Raw genomic sequence first — 16,649 nt, 5'->3', positions numbered from 1 at the left:
TTTTTTTACTACAGTAAGTTTGCAGTCATACTACTAACAAAGTGTCAGAAACTAACTATTCATTCATTAATTTTATCTATCCATTTAGACCTTTCTATTGCTAACTCTTTTTCATGCACTCTTAGTCAGTTATTCAGTATTCCGTCTGGTAGATACTGGGCACCGGTGCCATATTAGCACTGGATTTTAACATGCGCCGTTATAGTGAACAGAAAATTGCATTGTCTGTATCTTTTCACGGCAAACGGGCATGTGTGGAAAGCGGTTGCACGACAGCTGAAATTTACTTTACGGAGACAACCAAATAAAATATTGATCACATATTTAATACGATTTTTCTGTTTTGTAGGTTTTGATTTGTTTTTATGTATTATAAATACACAAATATTGAACAAGTGGTTGCCAAAGGGGGCAACCAGAGGCCACGAAACGGTTGCCAATTGACTCAATGTGGTTGCCAAGGGCAACCGTTATTGTTGAGCCCTGGTTAATTGGATAATATAAGACATTTGACATCCAGACAGGATGCAACAAAATGTAAAATGTACTCTCAAGGTAACCTTCGTCCCTGAACAAAGAAAAGAGAAATTTATATATCCAGGCTATTCTGGATATGGTGTCTGTTAGGGGTGTGACGAGACGCTTACTCCACGAGACGAGACACATCACGAGATTGGGTTCACGAGAACGAGACGAGACGAGATTTAAAAAAAAAAAATTATGTTACGCCTATGTCCCTCGTTATTGCCGTGGCTCTTGCACTTACCGTGGCAGAGATGCAAAGGCTTTTGAGTTGTTTGCCCTTTTAATGTTTTCGTCGGGGTGCAGTAGTTTAGTAGGAGCTGTGGTGTGCTGTAAGTGTGTTTGGCTAGTGCTCGTGTTAGCCGCGGTATACGGCATTTCTTTCTTACAATGTTTACATATTGTTTTTCGTCTTGTCTGTCACTCTTTCGCCGTTTATCATTTCCGCAGGAAAACAAAAGTTGCCACACAAATGATTTAAAAGTGGCAGGGGGATCTTCAATAGTAATTTCACGCTCCATCACGCTGACATCACATCGCCTCACGAGACAACTTTTCACCTCGACGAGAAATCTCGTTAATCTCGCGAGATTTCGTAAAACGAGATCTTGTCACACCCTTAGTGTCTGTGTTAGCCTTCTGTAATCGAGATGGGTGGGATTTTGGGAAACTTAATTTTTTCAAAATAAATTATTTTGATGCATTTTTTTCTGTCTAACAGGACACAAAGAAATTCCGCCTGCATGCTCTGAACGTCACCGGAAAGACAAGCTCTGGTAATTAGATGTATCATAGCTATCCACTATCTACCCAGAATCCACACTGAGAAGCAAGCTAATGTTGAGTTTTTCTTTTTATATCTGTGTTTCTTTCAAGGTGTGTTGTTTTCTGAAGCAAACAGCAACTTGAGTCTGTGGGAGGCAGCTGTCGGCACCTCTTACATGTGTAACAAGGAGCAGAACTACACCATCACCAGCCCACTCACCCTCTACACCTTCGACCTTCAAGTACAGCCATTTGGAGTCAAGAATGGTGCTTTCAGCACAGGTAGGTTATTCTTTAATGTCTCTTAAAACCGATTTTACTGACCAGACCGTCTGTGTGTGTGGTGGGGGGGCTGATGACGTAATGAGGCTTGTAATGAGCAAGATCATCTTTGTTGTTTGAAGCAACTAAATGGATTATATTGTTAGTTTGTACTAACACTAGGGCTGGGTGTCATTTGAACATTGGTACAGACAGTAACGTGGTTCTCTTTTCAGAGTAGCTGTATAATAATATAAAATATACAGTATGCAGTGGAACCATGGCATTACATTGATCAGTAGCATTGATTTTGTTTTGGAGCTCAAAAAGAAGTCAGACTGCCGCCATTCATCATCAGTAAAAGCTATTACTGTTTTACTTCATATTAACCTAATGATGACCAATGGAAAGTGTTTGATTATATAAACATAAAATGAGTGGTTCTCAACCTTTTTGGCTTGCGTCCCCTTATAAATGAAGCAATGACTGCTCATGGTCCTTCATCACAAGTCATCGGAAGGGTTTCTAGAAGAGGGGAAAGTATCCAGTTTTTCACAACAAAAAATGCAGAAATTGGAGAAATATTTGGTGAGAAAAAATAGATGTAATGTTGTGACCCCCATTCCACCAAAAAATTCTTGGGACTACTTAAGGGGTTTTTGAACCACTATTTTTAAATCCTTTAAAGAGACATTCCCATTAACAATCAAGTCCATCCTAGGCTAATGTCAATCGTCCTGAGCACTTCATAAACACCCAAATTAGCTCTTGCAGCATCCCCTATCATCTATCATGCCAAACAGCGTTGCCAAATGTACGATCATTTTGCCCTCTGTATGATCAATAATGCCAGTACCATAGATAGTATAGTACCATACTAATAGATAATAATTTGACCTCTGCGTCTGGCTGAAGATGTAGCAGCCACAAACAGCAAGGTGGAGCTAGAATTTTCTCACTAAGGTATGCTGTGTTCAAGTTGTTTTGAATGCACCAGTAAGTTTTCATGCAGAATATCAACAGGCTTCTAGCTGGACACCCCCCTTTCATGGATCATAGCTCCATCAGCTTTTTAAAAAAAAAAAAAACTGGTATGTAGATTTGTAAGCATGTCAAAAACTCAGTTAAATAAGGTGGGTTTTTTTTAATGAAAAATTACACATTTAGTTTGTTCTTGTGGTTAGGATTTGTGTACGGTAAAGTTTCCTTTAAATATGATAATTTGTAGGCTCCGGTACGATACTTAGGATGATTTCCCATCTGGCAACGCTGATTCAAAAGATGTTTATTTTCATGTGGCAATTTTAAGTGTTATATTTTGGCAGAGCTGATGGCAAATAATCAGAACTGCTGTCCTGCTGTGTTGTTAATCAGAAAATCACTGTTCCACCTGTTGACTGATTCTCTTTTTATCTGCAGCCCATGAATGTGCTATGGATGACACCAGCATCTTAATCCCAATCATTGTGGGGGCTGCTCTGGCCGGCTTGATTCTCATTGTAGTGATTGCTTACGTGATTGGTCGAAGAAAGACTTATGTTGGATATCAGACACTTTAAATCCAGTTTGCAATCAATCCCACGGGGTTCCCAAGCCTGGTCCTTGAGTTTCATATGCAATTGTTTAATTGGCAAATAACTTAAAAAATCTAAACTAGAGTCTCTGCTGGGAAAACATGAGATGCAGTGTTGAAGTCATTGGCCATTATGAGACATGAAATTCACATTAATGCATTAATGATACTATAATGAGTAAAAAATTAATTTAAAGATGGAGGGTCTGGTGTTTTTATTTTTTTTTTTGGTTTTTTTCAAGGACCAAACTTGTCTACCCCCAATGTTTGTTTTCTTTTTTTTGTTTTCTGGATGTCTTGTCTTTCCTTTTTTGTTGCTAATGAGCAAGTGCAACATCCACACAACTTTTTTTTTTTTTTAAAGTAATTATCACATGAAAGGTTTTCCACACAGGTACAGTACACTTCCAACATTTACAAAAGCCTCTGGACATGAAGTTGTTTTACGCATTTTAAGCACAGGATGTGTGACAATTTAAATCAGTTGCTGTAGGATCCTGCACTTGCTTTGCAGACATTCCCGTTTTGTTTTTATTTTGTTATTATTTAATCTTTGTGCACATTTTAGTTATTACTTCCATTATGGTTTGACTTTTCATCTCCGTAATTATTTACATTAAGACATAAAGGAATGATCATTTTCAACAGCATTTTTCCACATATCAAAGAAAGATGGTCAATCATCTTTCTTTATTCCCAGAAATTCATTTACAAGGATGAAAGTCTGCTCCATTCTGAAAGCAGTGAAGGAAAATATGCTTTAATCCATGTTTGCCCCTGTAGAGCAGGAGAAACATTGGAATTATTGTCCTGATTATGTGGCTCAAATCATATTTGGAATGTAAAATTAAAGTGTTTGTTTAAAACGAATAGACCTTCTTCACGGAGGACACTTTGGCATCAAAGCCGTAGAAGTCCCGGTGGAACTAATGACATTAACAGCGGCTCACTTACATTTCAGTGACAAATCTTCATTAGTGTTATTAATTTACACCTGTGCTTTGCCTGCTGTACCATGTCAAAATGTCTGCTGTTTTAAAAGGTTTTTCTTATATTTGCACACGCTCCAGTCAGAGAACAAATCTGAGAAAAATACAAATAAAGGTCAACTGCTTTTTTTTTTTTTTTTTTCTCACACAATATAATTTGGCATTAGGTTTAGAAAAGGGAGTAATGTTGTGTAGATGTTCACTTTCATGGGGCTATTTACATGTAATTGCACTAAGGCACTCTTCACATTTTTGCATTTTGGTGCGATTGTCACATTATCTCACCTGTGTATAGGCGTGGGCTTGGCCTGAGCTCTGAGGGTTAGATCAGGGCGCATTGAAGCCCCTGAAAACGTTTGTTTTAATTTGAAGTATTTCTCTGTAACATTAAATATAATTACCGAGCAAGCAACAATCGAAGGTGAAGTTCAGAAAGTGTCCTGTGTATTCACGGGAATAGTTTTGTGATATTGGATTTCTTGCCGAGAGTAATGACAGTTAGCTTAGCTAGTCCAAAGTGTGTGTGTGTGTGTGTGTGGTGTGTGTGTGTGGTGTGTGTGTGTGTGTGTGTGTGTGTGTGTGTGTGTGTGTGTGTGTGTGTGTGTGTGTGTGTGTGTGTGTGTGTGTGTGTGTGTGTGTGTGTGTGTGTGTGTGTGTGTGTGTGTGTGTGTGTGTGTGTGTGTGTGTGTGTGTGTGTGTGTGTGTGTGTGTGTGGGTGTGTTGTGTGTGTGTGTGGTGGTGTTGTGTGTGTGTGTGTGTGTGTGAGAAATCCCCAAATTTAAAAAAACGGCATGTTTTGCAGATTTTGCTTTAGCTTCATATTTGCAGACATGAGTGGTGTCGATCTTGTCATCTAACTCTCGGCAACAGAGCAAAAAAGGGTGTTTTCTTTACAAGCTCAGCGTATTTTCTCCATCAGGATCTTGTGGGGGGTTTTTGATCTTTTTTTTGTTCAAGAACAAAACATTCCCACATGTGTCTTTATAAAAGTAAATCCACTGAAGTAAGTGATATAATCTTGTGTGAAATAGTTAGTTGTTTGCAGAAAGTTGTTTTCACATAGTCACTCATAGTAAGAAGCTGGAAGCAGGTTTTCAGGAGCTTTAAAGTCAGGTAATTAGTGCAGGTCGCATTGATGCAGTATCAAGGATGAAGGCAAAATGTGTATTTTTGTAGTATTAGAAAGCCAGTGGTACACATGGTAGGAGTTATGTTGGAGCAGAGTGCTGTGTACTGTTAGCTTTGTTCCAACTCTTCAGTACTGGAGCAAAGCAAGCACAAATAGTTGCATTTTTTAGTTGCTTATAAAGTTAGCTTTCCCTGGATATTGTACATGTTTGTGAGTAATATTTCCAAATCAAATACGAGCTCTGAAATATTGCTTGTGATTTTTGCTTTCTTGTGTATTTCAGCTTTGTAAAAACTCTGTTGCCTTAATTATGAAGATGGTTTTGCAGCACTGGTATAAATGTATGTGCTAGACTTTTCCTCAACGTTAATCTTCCTTGTTCTCAATAAATCTCATCTAATGGGTTTACCATCATGACAACTGTGCCTTGCTTAATATAGTTTTGTTCATTCAATAATTGCTAATACTGTTAAGATACTCATTTTGGTAACTTTGACAACATTGCACACACATGTTCAGTAAAGGGAATTTGTGCCGCAAGACCATCTTGTTAAAAATGATTTAATGTGTGTTGTGGAAAGAAGTAACTACAGATTTCATCTCTATTCACTCAAGCTGTTAGCTATAATAAATTGGATTATAAATTGTTTGTCAGACTAAAGTGGAGTTTTTAGTCTTTTAAGATTTATGGAAATAAAAATGCGTTGCTGCCCTGGACACCTGAGTTTATTCCTGCTTTGAATACCTGGCGGCATCTTTGAGTCACTTAGCAGCTTACATCTTTCTCTCAGCCGTTCATGCCTTAACCATTATTTTTTATTTCAATTCTTCTGATCAACATATAAGACATTCACCTTTCTGCTCTTTTCACTCCCGTCTAGCTGAGGATTGCCAGGCTGATGCGGAGAGCTTCCTTGTTCCCATATCTGTCGGAGTTGCCCTGCTTGTTCTCATTCTTATTGTTCTGCTGGCCTATTTCATCGGGAGAAAGAGAAACATGGCCACCAGCTACGAGTCTTTATAGTTAAACTTTCCTCATTTAGATCTAATCTCTTCAAAGGATAGTCAGGGAATCGCTGCCTTTGACTAATTGTGGAAAAATTTGAATTCATGTTTCCATGTAGTGTTTAGTGCTGTTGACTTCCTAACTGTGTTCGGAAAGGAATTGATTGATGTTTTGGGAAATGTGCGAAAGTTAGATCAGTACATTAATACCACTCTCATGTCAAAATGGTAAATCCAAAGCCGCAGCCGGTTAGCTTAGCTTAGCGAAAAGACTTAAAACGGGGTAAACAGCTTGGCTAGCATAACTCAACTCTAAAGCTTGCAACATGTTAACTCTTGTTTCATCCATTCCAAATCAGTGTAAAAAATCAAAATCATCCCCACTGCTTCCAAAATGGATCCCTATTTATTCCTATGAAAGTTACTCATTGGCTGCATATGCCAAAAAGTCTTAAATTGCCATTAAATTATTGATGAAACAGCTCTTAGAGACTTTTCAAATGTTATTGGACTGAATGGATCAAAGTCTGATTACATAAAGAATACTAACTGAAAGAGTGGTATTGATTGGACTTTCCGCATGAGAGCATTAGCGTATTTCCCAAAATGTCGGTCTGTTCCTTTTAAGTTTTGTTGCTGATCCTGCCTAATCTTAATGTTCATAGGGACTAATAAGTAATAACCACTTGAGTAATTTCTTTTTTATGTTTTTAGAATATTTAATACCCCTTTTATCTAATCTCTAAACTTTGTGTAGGTTCTGATCTCATTTCCTCCTGCTTTACTTGTTTTTTTTCCTCAAACTCTTTGTGGACTGAAAATATCTTACGTTCTGCTCTGAGTAATGTTTTCTACTAACTAAAACCACTAACGTGCTGTCTGTCTGTCTTTCCGTCTGTCTGTCTGTCAGCTGAGGAATGCTTCCTGGACTCTGATTTGAGCTTTTTGGTGCCCATTGCAGTGGGCGTGGCTCTCAGCTTCCTAATCATCCTTGTGCTTATCTCTTACCTGATTGGCCGGAGGAAGAGTCGTACTGGCTACCAGTCTGTATAATCCAACCCAGCTGCTTCTGCCTCTTGCACCCTTTCAACCCTCGCAGCTCTTAAAAACACTCCCTGCCCGTGAGTGCATCGAAAGCATCCCAAATTTCCCGCTCGTTTCTGTTTGCCTAAAAATAACCTTTGGCTTATTTCTCGTACAAAGTTTAAAAATTGATCCCAGCAACCACCCCCAAAGGTTTTCATTGTTTTTGCTTTGATGCCAATGACTGAACCAAGTACCAAAACATTTACGATCATTATTGCATTGTTTGATTGTAGATTGCATGTTTTGAATAAATTAAATTTATGGCTGTGATTAGCCGTCCACCTCCTCCCCCAGAGAGACCTTGCTCCTGCCGCCACAGAGAGACTTTTCCCCCCCTCTCGGTTTCCGTGCTGTATAATAGCGTATGTGTAAATTACTCTCTTGTATAGAATGAATGACATTCATTTTTGATGACGTGAATGTAAAGAGCAAGCTCCACTGTTGTCATTCACATCCCAAACGCCAATGTTTTCCCATCCTTTTAACCTTTTATGTAACATAAATGAACACCTAAATGAAACACTACCTGCTGCACGTAGTCATTTGATGAAAGGGACACTAACTAAGACACTTTACCAGAATTGGGACCAGTTTATTTTTGTTTTTTGGGAGATGTGTAATGTTTTAAGTTTCTGTCACTCGTGTTAGGATGATTTCTTTTCTTTTAATGTACACTTCTTCAAGATTTACAGTTGAGCATTTGGGGAATTCATTATAGTGTTCTTCCGTCATAATCCTATATTAATTCAAAAGGTTAACAAACGACTATTTTGGTGACCTGGTTTAAATTTTAACCTACATTGGTCACAGGGATTAAACTACGTTGGATGTACATTATGTTCCCTCCATGAGATAGTACAGTAACATTAACAGCATGCGCAGTAAGAAGACCATGAGTAATATTAAAGTCACACAATTTCATTTATACAACCCTCAGTTTCGATCACTCCCCTCCGACAGTTTCGTGCCTTTCTGTTGTGCACCTCTGAGTTGCTAAATTGAAGCTTGTCTCCATCTGATGAAGAATGTGATATGATGAGCTTGTTTAACACAAGTGGGGAACAAATTAAATAAAGTTTAGTTCTTGTTATGTATCACTGTCATTCTTTTAGCAGTTCACCTTTCAGTGTGAAGTTGAGGAACAGGTTATAACAAAACTAAATTCGAATGTGAATGGTTGTAAACTAAACATTCACGCTGCTGAGTGAATTGCTGTGATTGCCCAAAACGTCATGCTTTTTACAACCAGAGGCATGACTCTCAATCCAGCTATTGCAGATACGCAAGTTTTACACAGGTCACATCGGTTGATGTATTACTGAGAATAATAAACGGTAATGATAACGGTTGACCTGTGTTTTATTGACAATGCCTTTACTTCCTTGTTGTTTGGGTTCCCTGTTTGTAAAAGTAACAATATTTGCAAAATTAACCAATTATTTTCTTTTGAAATACTTTTTATATTTCTTCTGGAACTACCAAACCCCAAGGAAGTGTTGTAATCTTTCCCTTTTACACAAACTGGGCCTGCACATTTGATGAAGTTGAAAAAACACGGTCTGTTGATCTAGCACTACCACTTTGGTCCACACTGAAGCATCTCTACCACTGTTGAATGGAATTGGACAAAAATATATTACAAATATTCATGTTCCCCAGAGGATGGATCCTAATGACTTTGGTGAGCCCCAGACTTTTCCTCTTAGCGCCACCGTTTGGTTTACATTTGTGGTTTGTCAACTGTTAGATGGATTGCCGTAGAATTGGCTTCAGACATTCAAATTCCTTGTCAAGATGATTTAGATCTAATCCTTTGGTAATCCTTTTAGCGCTATCATCGTCACCAAATATCTGCAATACCGTTGACATACCCATCATCCCCAGCTGAAGTAGCTACCTAGCTAAACAAAGATGTGTTAGCATTTTTGCACAGCGCACCACTGTGCCTCACAGAGTAGCTAGCATGGCTGTAGATTCTTAGCTTTTTTACAACTAATTTAATGTTTTAAAAGTTATTTTTGAATGCATTAAGTATACAGTATATTACCTTTGTAAGCCCACAAGGGTTCTGGTAAAGGGTTCGTTAACAAAAACGTTCTCCAAAACTCCAGTAACAGTAATCCAAATTAACTTAGTGATGCGTAAAAGCTACTGTCAACACCAATCATAAATTTAGAAGATATAAAATCAATTAATCATGAAATTAGACAGTGGATGTCCAAATGTATGTCAAAGGTTTAACAGACCAACTACTATAGTATTACTAAACTATACAAATTGTAGCGTTTAACTGAAAATTACAGAGTTTAGATGTGTTGAAAACTTTTTTTTGAGTGTGTGTGAATGTGTCCTACTGTGTGTGTCAGCCCCATGTGGAAGAAAAGTTACAGGACATACCAGAACATTGTATTTATTATTAGAACTATAATAGGAATAAATACAACATTGATACCATGTTTAGTAGCACAGTTCAGACAGGATTAATACTATCACAAAATAATTGTACTTTTTAAAATGGTACAGACCTTTCACAAACTATTTCACAGTACAGTATGTATCTTTATTGATCAGTCTTGTGTAGTATTTCAATTTCAAAAGCAAATGTTTTTACAAAAGAAGGCAAGAAGTGGCTTGTGATGCTTTATCATAAATGTATAATACTGCTCTATTCAACAAAAATATAGTAATAGTGTATTTGCATTCATTATCATTTATTATGTCTTTTTTTTTACTGTGTAAGTACAGTTCAAGTCCTGCTTTCAGTGTTTGCATGATAGTTTTTTTTGCATTCTTCCAATATACATGTTTGAAAAATATAATTCAAAACAAATTAGTACACATTGTCACACAAAACTGTGGAAACAAAACCATAATCTAACCTGATACAACAATATTGCTAATCGCCTAGTAAAGTTTTAAGTCATAATTGGATTTGCATAGCCAGAAATGCTAACTATTGGGCAGAGTGTCATTTAGTTTGATTAATCTTGCTAATCATTACAAAATATCAGGACTTGAAACTCACTCTATGCACTTTTCCTGTGCTCAGCACTGTTTGTTTTGGGTGCAGGTGCCGGAAGCACGCTCAAGGTACATAGATACAATGGAAACACAAGAGTAACTATCTAATTCTTGGGGAATTTGTTTCACAGCAGAAGACATGGATATTTGAGTGAAAGAGGAGCAGAGGAAATAAACATATAAAAAGAAAAATAATGGTTCAAAAGACTTTTTTTCTTGTACATTTTCCTGCCTCATTGTCACGGGAGCATCCTGCTGGCAGCGATATCTTTGCCTTACGCTCCGACATCCAAGGAGAAGGTCACACTGCCCAGGTAGCGGTCAGTGGGGGAATCATTAATGATGCCCTTTCCATTCAGTTTGCATTGTACTTGGATGTGAGTGTCGTACTGCACTCCTGCAAAACGCACAGCCACCACCGGTGCAGAGTAGTTTACCTGAGACAGAAGAGACAGGAGAGATAAAGACATGACAGGTGTTATTTTAGACTTAAATAAAATAGTCTCTATGTTATCCACAAGAACAAAACTTTGACTCACATGTCTGAGCTTCCCATAGTATGGATAGTACTTCAGGTCAAAAAGGCTTTTAGGAAAGAATTGGATTTCTCCCAAAGCTTCTGGAGGTCCTTTCTGAAAGAGGATAAGTTATGTTTTCTTGACATTTTCAGATATGCTGTTCATTGCTGGGATAAAATTAAAAGCAAAAGTATGATGTTGGTTACTATACCTTTACTCCACAGGTCACATTTATTGGTTTGCCCTGGCCAGGTAAGTAACCAAGAATCTATTTAAAAGTAAGAATAGTGAGTAGAAAGTCGCTCTCTTTTCTTTAGTTATGGTTATATAGTTTTAGTTTTTTATCTATATATATACTTCTATATTTTTGTTTGACATGTCCTCCAACTTTGTAGGTCAAAACATTGCATAAATTAAAATGTTGGTAGCTTACAAATGTCAGTGTGTGGACAACCTCTCATTTTCCTAGGCATGCTATTATTTGTTTTACTCAACAAGGACAATGTCTTTATGCATAAATAACAAATGAAAAATGCGTGCAAAAGTGTAATTCTAACTTGTATAAAAGAAAATGTAATGACAAAAAATTGTGCTCAAATAAAGTCATGAATCTTCAGCCACTCCCTGAAATGGCCACAAGGTGTCACTCACTGAGAAAACTGTGCGCTTCAACAGTCCGGTAACACACTGTGTTCCTGCTGTTTTATGTTCCCTCTTTTGTTTGTACTTTTTAAAGTGTGCTGTTTTACAGGTTTTGGTGACTGAAACCTGTCTTACCCGGTTCATTCGAAGGAGTATGCACGGCCTTCCCTGAGAATAGCCATAGTGGGGGTCCTGCAGCCCCGAACAGTCCCCCAACCAGGACCTCTTAAACTGACACGCTTTCCGCTCTGTGCTCTCCTCCAAGTCGTCCTGCATGAAGTATCTGTCCTGTGTGCAGCGAATATTCTTCTTCTCCTGTGGGCCATCGTTATACGCTGAAAATGGAAGGCAGGGAGAAAGAAGCAGAGAGGGAAGGAGAATAAGAGAGGCCGGCATAAATAAACCCTTGCTACAGCAATGCTCTGCCAGACTCAGGCCTCTGATTAAAGAGGCTTGACAAAAGCAGGGTGAGAAGAAAAAAAATGACTTGAATGGCTGCACTCTGCCCACAAAGAGGCTTCCCTTCCCAGCATGCTCTGCAAGGACCAAATGGAAAAATGGGGACAAAGGCAGCGAAGAGGAGGATTAACTCATTGCATGCCCGTTTAATTTTAAACAAACTCACAATCCCCTCTGACCCCTGGCCCCCCCACCCCACCTCAACTTTAACATCATACTCCACAATAACGCCCAACTCACGTCTTAAATATTCATCCATAGACCTTGCGTACTTCTTCCAGGACTTGCGATCAGAGGCATTGAAGGCAATCTCATGGCCTTCTAGGTGTGGAGACATCGTCATACCTGCCAGTGGAGACCCAGAGACAGTCAACTGTGCTATGACTCAAATAGAAGCAACAGACTGAAGGACAGTCAAGTAGAGAGACAAGTGGAAAACGACAGCCATGGATGCAGTGGAGTGTTTTGAGTTGGGGTTATATTTACCTGGTGGCATCACTCTATCATTGAAGGTTGGATGGTAGGGACTAATAGACCACATGAGGCAAAACATGCAGCCACCAAACATGGCTGCAAGAAACACATAGAGTGCAGTGTAGAAGAGAAGGATGAGGCCTGAAAAAGGAGTGAAAAAAAGAAGTGAACATTTCTGGTGCAGTATTTGCACAAAAGTGGTTACATAACAGACAACACATCTCTCAACAAATCATTTCTCTGATCCGAGTGGAGAAGAACAATGAACCATTAAGGATTTCTTTTTTGCTTGGACTATGTGGTCTGTCTGGACTCTAGTTCCTGTCCCTGATCAGGATGGTCACTAATTTGTTTACTCATACAAAAGGGCTGTCTCCCTTCATTTCTGGACTTGCAAATAACTAATAATAGCTTACAGTTTTGCTATAACATCCACTGTACTGAGCTAATGTAAATACCCCATAACAAAGAAACCCCAAAGAACTATCATTGTTTTGCAATTTTCAATTAACAGTTCATTAGCAACTAATTTAGCCAAACGTGCCCTAAATTAAATGGCTTTTGCTGTGCGGGCAATTTCACAGGGGACTAGCTGCAGCCAGCCTTGCATCCGAGGTGCCACAAAGGCCTTTCTGTTTGAGCTCAGTGAGAATTCTCCCAGCTGTCCTTTCACTCAGGAACATAGTGAACCTCCGGTTGCCATCATAGTGAAGGTCTTTTGCAGCCATAGAGGCTCGGCCAGCTCCAAGGAACCCCAATCACCCCACTCTGGTATTGTGCCCCTGTTACACACTCGTCTCACAGGACACACAGCACAGACTTCAACTCAGGGCCTTTCTTCATCAGACACATGGGCCCCACTCTACCACAAGTGTGCACACACTGGTTTTGTAGCTGAAATGAGCTCTTAGCCCTGCCTGGGATCCAGGATTTCAGCTTATGCAAGTAACACACACTTTCCTCAGATAAAAGCAACACACACTTTCCTTATATATTCTCTCTACACTCAGGTGGATCATGTTTGCCATTGTGTACAGTGGACCAAAGGGAGGGGGCTCAACAGCGTCACATAGCCGCTGCCCTGGAGTACCAAGAAGCTGCCCCATCATCATTGACTCAACAAATTTGTCCAGTCTCTCGCTGCTGCCAAATAAAGTCTGTCTGCACCAAAGCTTTATTTGGCAGTGAGCTCTATGGATAAAAAAAAGACAAGATCATCTCTAAGTATTTAACTGGAACTGAGGGGCCATAAGCATGTTAAGTTCAGCGACGGGGTCGCCAAGGCTTTGGGAAAGAGACTGTGGAGAGCATGGTAAGATGTAGAGGAATGTGATTCCCGGCCAATGCGAGACCCGGGACAGTGAGCTCCCGCTGGGGATACGTCCCCAGGCAGTCTGTTTTTGTCGGGCCACTCTGAATTGTCCATGCACCTATGTAAACATTGAGCATTAGGACACACACACACTAGCAGCACAGTGAGCACAGTTCCTGGACTGGAGAGACATTTCTCACCCCCTAAACTATCCCTAAGTGCATCTTTTAAAGACATTCAAACACCATGTGTGCTCTTGTTTAAGACAATTTAAACTGTAAAGCATTCAACATTAGATCTGTAATTATTGGACACATGCAGTATAAAATAAAGTACTTTTTCATTCATTCAAATGTCCCCCCCCCCCCATACACCAATAACATAGAACTTGTCTTTTTTGTTAACTCACTCCAGCTCTTCCCAGAGCGACCCATGAATTCCTTGGTCTCTGCATTCCACAGATATGTCTTAATGTCAACTATTTTCTGGTGGAGTGTCCTCTCGGGTAACGGCCTGCGCTTCCATCTCTCAAAGTTCAGGTCTTCCTGCTCTAGAGGCTGGTGCTCTGCCAACTCCTCTTGCTCTTCCTCCAACTCTTGGCCATGTTTGAGTATCACTTTGTGAGGCTGGTGGAAAGAAGAAGGAGAGAAAAAGCCCTCACCACACATATTCTCAACTGCTAAGTTCTGCAGTCAACCTATTTTCTTTTCAAATCACTGCAGGAAAAAAATGGCATGCCTTCTAATCCGAGTATGACCGACGATATAAACTGCCAGAGAGTGCTCTGCATGTTAATGAACATCGCACTGATGGTCCTGTCCCCTGTTTCTGCAAATTATAAACCCGCTGGTGACCTCTCTGGCACTCATTGGGAGAGCTGACCTCCTCTGAGTGGACCCTCCTGCTTGGAGCAGCAGCTGCAGACAGCAGAGCTGGAGGGTCACTTTGACAGCCAGATGTTACTCACTGACTCTCAGCATCCAGAGGCCAGGACACACAGATCCCAGAACCACAGGATGCTTGAGAGTGTCACTGAAAAGTCAATTCATTTGTAAGAGTTTGGCTTTTAAAAGAATCTGCTGTTAAATGTTTAAAATGCTGTTATGATTTGAGTTTTGTGCCAATAAAACCCACTTGATTATCGAGTTAAAAACTCAACTCTGCTGTTTATTAAAAACAAACCCTGTGCTAGTGGAAGAGACTCCTCAATTACTTCATCTGCTTCGGTGAATAAAGGGATTATAAAGTTATATGTTTTCTATTTAATGTCAGCACTTACAAGACTTGGTGGATGATTTTTAAGGAGCGTCTCCTCAGCTCCTCCCTCTGTGGAACTGGGCTCCATATTCTTCACAGAAGAAAAAGGTACTTGTTAAACTAATCACATCTACCATGCTGTGACTTAAAGCGACACCTCTTTAGGCTGCCAACACAACAACATTATCAAAACTTTTCACAACAGTGCCAAGCTACCTGTATAACTCAATCTGCAAACACACACAAGAAAGTATTGGTATAGGCTAGTTGTAACAAATCAAAATGATTCTGACATACCTGAAGTTTTCTTTGCAATAGAAACGCGTCTAAATATGTTGAAAGCCCTCTTGTACCCCAGAGGAAAAAATAATCTTAGTCAAAAAGTATTTGGGGATTTCATTAAAAAGTTGTAGGCATGCAAAGTGGACCGCGTGTGGAGAACCTCTCGCAACTAAGCGCGCATCATAGTGAATGAACGCTGGACAGAGAAAAACTGGGGGTGGGGTACAAAGTGCTTTTTTTTTGTCCAAGAGACGTTTTGGCAGCGGCCTGGGCCAGAGCACTGCATTCAGTACACGCACACCATTAGCCATTGTCGGGCTAAGTCTGAAGCAAAGCCTGAATACAATATTTATGGCTTATCCAAGACACGGTTGTCAATGCCTGTGACTGCATAGGCCTACTGTATATGTGCACAAAGGACAATTAACGTGTTAAATAAAAAAAAATAAAAAAAATGTGTAGGCCTATTATTTCATTGTTGACTGGGCCTATATTCAACATGAACCATATCACATAATAACATAATCATAAATTAAATGTAGTTCATTATGTAGGCTATTGTCTCCTCACATTCATGCATACTGATCCAGTTGACAACGCCAGCAGCTCCATAGAGTCCTGCAGCAACTGCTTACCATAAGCTCCCCTCTGGAGAAGTTCGAGATGTCCTCATTCCTGATCCCATCTGCACGCCGGTCACGTAACGTTCTGTTACCCCCGTGTAAAAAGTGGGAAAGGGGGGACTTTTTTCCTGCTTCTTTACATGAAAAGAGAAATTGCGTCATGGAAAAAAATCTGTTCTTTGAGATTTGCGCGGTAAAAACGTGCACGTGTTCTCGTGCGCTTTAGTGTGTGCGTGTGTGTTTATGCGTGTGTGTGTATGTGTATTTTACAGTGAAGGCCAATGATTCATCTCCTCACATAAGTACATTTGCAGAAAAGCAAAAATCCCCAGAACATTTTGCTGGAAAAGCCTTTATGGGAAGCATTAATTGCATGCACCTGTCCATGCAGAGGAATGCTCTAAAAAGGTTTTGTCATTCAAAATGGTATTTATGGCTTCTTGCATGCAGCATTTATATTCCATGCATTGTCACTAGTGGGTATGTGCATTTGTGCAGGGCAAGCTGCGTGGCCGGGTCAACCTGCTGGGGAGAAAGGACCAAATTAGTCACTGCGACCCCCTGCGGGTAATCTACCATGGCCAAAATTTCTGGTAATTTGATTACACACAGTCAATAAGGATGCTGTTTGCTTCTTCAATAATCCAGCCTTAGTTGGCGCAATTTGGGAAGTTCCAGTGCCTTGCTCAAGAGCACGGTTGCTGTATAGTATGTTTGCATACTTTAAACAG

General features: G+C 39.7%; 2 protein-coding genes across 4 annotated transcripts in view; one reads left to right on the top strand and one right to left on the bottom strand.

Moving 5' to 3' along the window:
- lamp2 (lysosomal-associated membrane protein 2) overlaps positions 1 to 8,424 on the top strand; it is a 15,608-nt gene extending 7,184 nt beyond the window's left edge. Inside the window, exons 7-9 of one of the 3 annotated variants that reach the window (XM_032527882.1) lie at positions 1,244 to 1,298; positions 1,399 to 1,569; positions 7,155 to 8,424. In XM_032527882.1, coding sequence (XP_032383773.1) covers positions 1,244 to 1,298; positions 1,399 to 1,569; positions 7,155 to 7,297 — 369 coding nt within the window. In that variant the 3' untranslated portion in view covers positions 7,298 to 8,424. Of the gene's footprint in view, positions 1 to 1,243; positions 1,299 to 1,398; positions 1,570 to 2,967; positions 3,190 to 6,120; positions 6,505 to 7,154 lie in introns of those variants that run through there. The other 2 variants (XM_032527883.1, XM_032527884.1) reach the window with 2 other exon arrangements.
- A 1,444-nt stretch (positions 8,425 to 9,868) lies between these two features.
- Positions 9,869 to 15,516, bottom strand: atp1b4 (ATPase Na+/K+ transporting subunit beta 4). The gene is made up of 9 exons (XM_032527904.1): positions 15,311 to 15,516; positions 15,036 to 15,104; positions 14,166 to 14,382; positions 12,457 to 12,585; positions 12,211 to 12,315; positions 11,647 to 11,846; positions 11,081 to 11,137; positions 10,891 to 10,983; positions 9,869 to 10,788 (listed from the first exon to the last, which is right to left on the bottom strand). Exons 2-9 carry the CDS (start codon positions 15,099 to 15,101, stop codon positions 10,627 to 10,629), a joined length of 1,029 nt encoding a protein of 342 aa, XP_032383795.1. The 5' UTR covers positions 15,102 to 15,104; positions 15,311 to 15,516; the 3' UTR covers positions 9,869 to 10,626.
- Positions 15,517 to 16,649: the final 1,133 nt, after the last annotated feature.

The sequence above is a fragment of the Etheostoma spectabile genome, chromosome 10, assembly GCF_008692095.1.
Source record: "Etheostoma spectabile isolate EspeVRDwgs_2016 chromosome 10, UIUC_Espe_1.0, whole genome shotgun sequence".
Lineage (NCBI taxonomy): Eukaryota > Metazoa > Chordata > Actinopteri > Perciformes > Percidae > Etheostoma > Etheostoma spectabile.
The sequence above is the reverse complement of the archived record's forward strand: the minus strand, read 5'-3'. Positions and strand labels throughout refer to the sequence as shown.

Excerpts from the sequence above, each read along its gene's own strand:
- atp1b4 (XM_032527904.1), bottom strand. The coding sequence starts at position 15,101 with ATGGAGCCCAGTTCCACAGAGGGAGGAGCTGAGGAGACGCTCCTTAAA. Across the intron at positions 14,383-15,035 it reads AAAATCATCCACCAAGTCTT|CCTCACAAAGTGATACTCAA; the intron begins GTAAGTGCTGAC and ends TCTTTCCACCAG. Across the intron at positions 12,316-12,456 it reads TGATAGAGTGATGCCACCAG|GTATGACGATGTCTCCACAC; the intron begins GTAAATATAACC and ends CTCCACTGGCAG.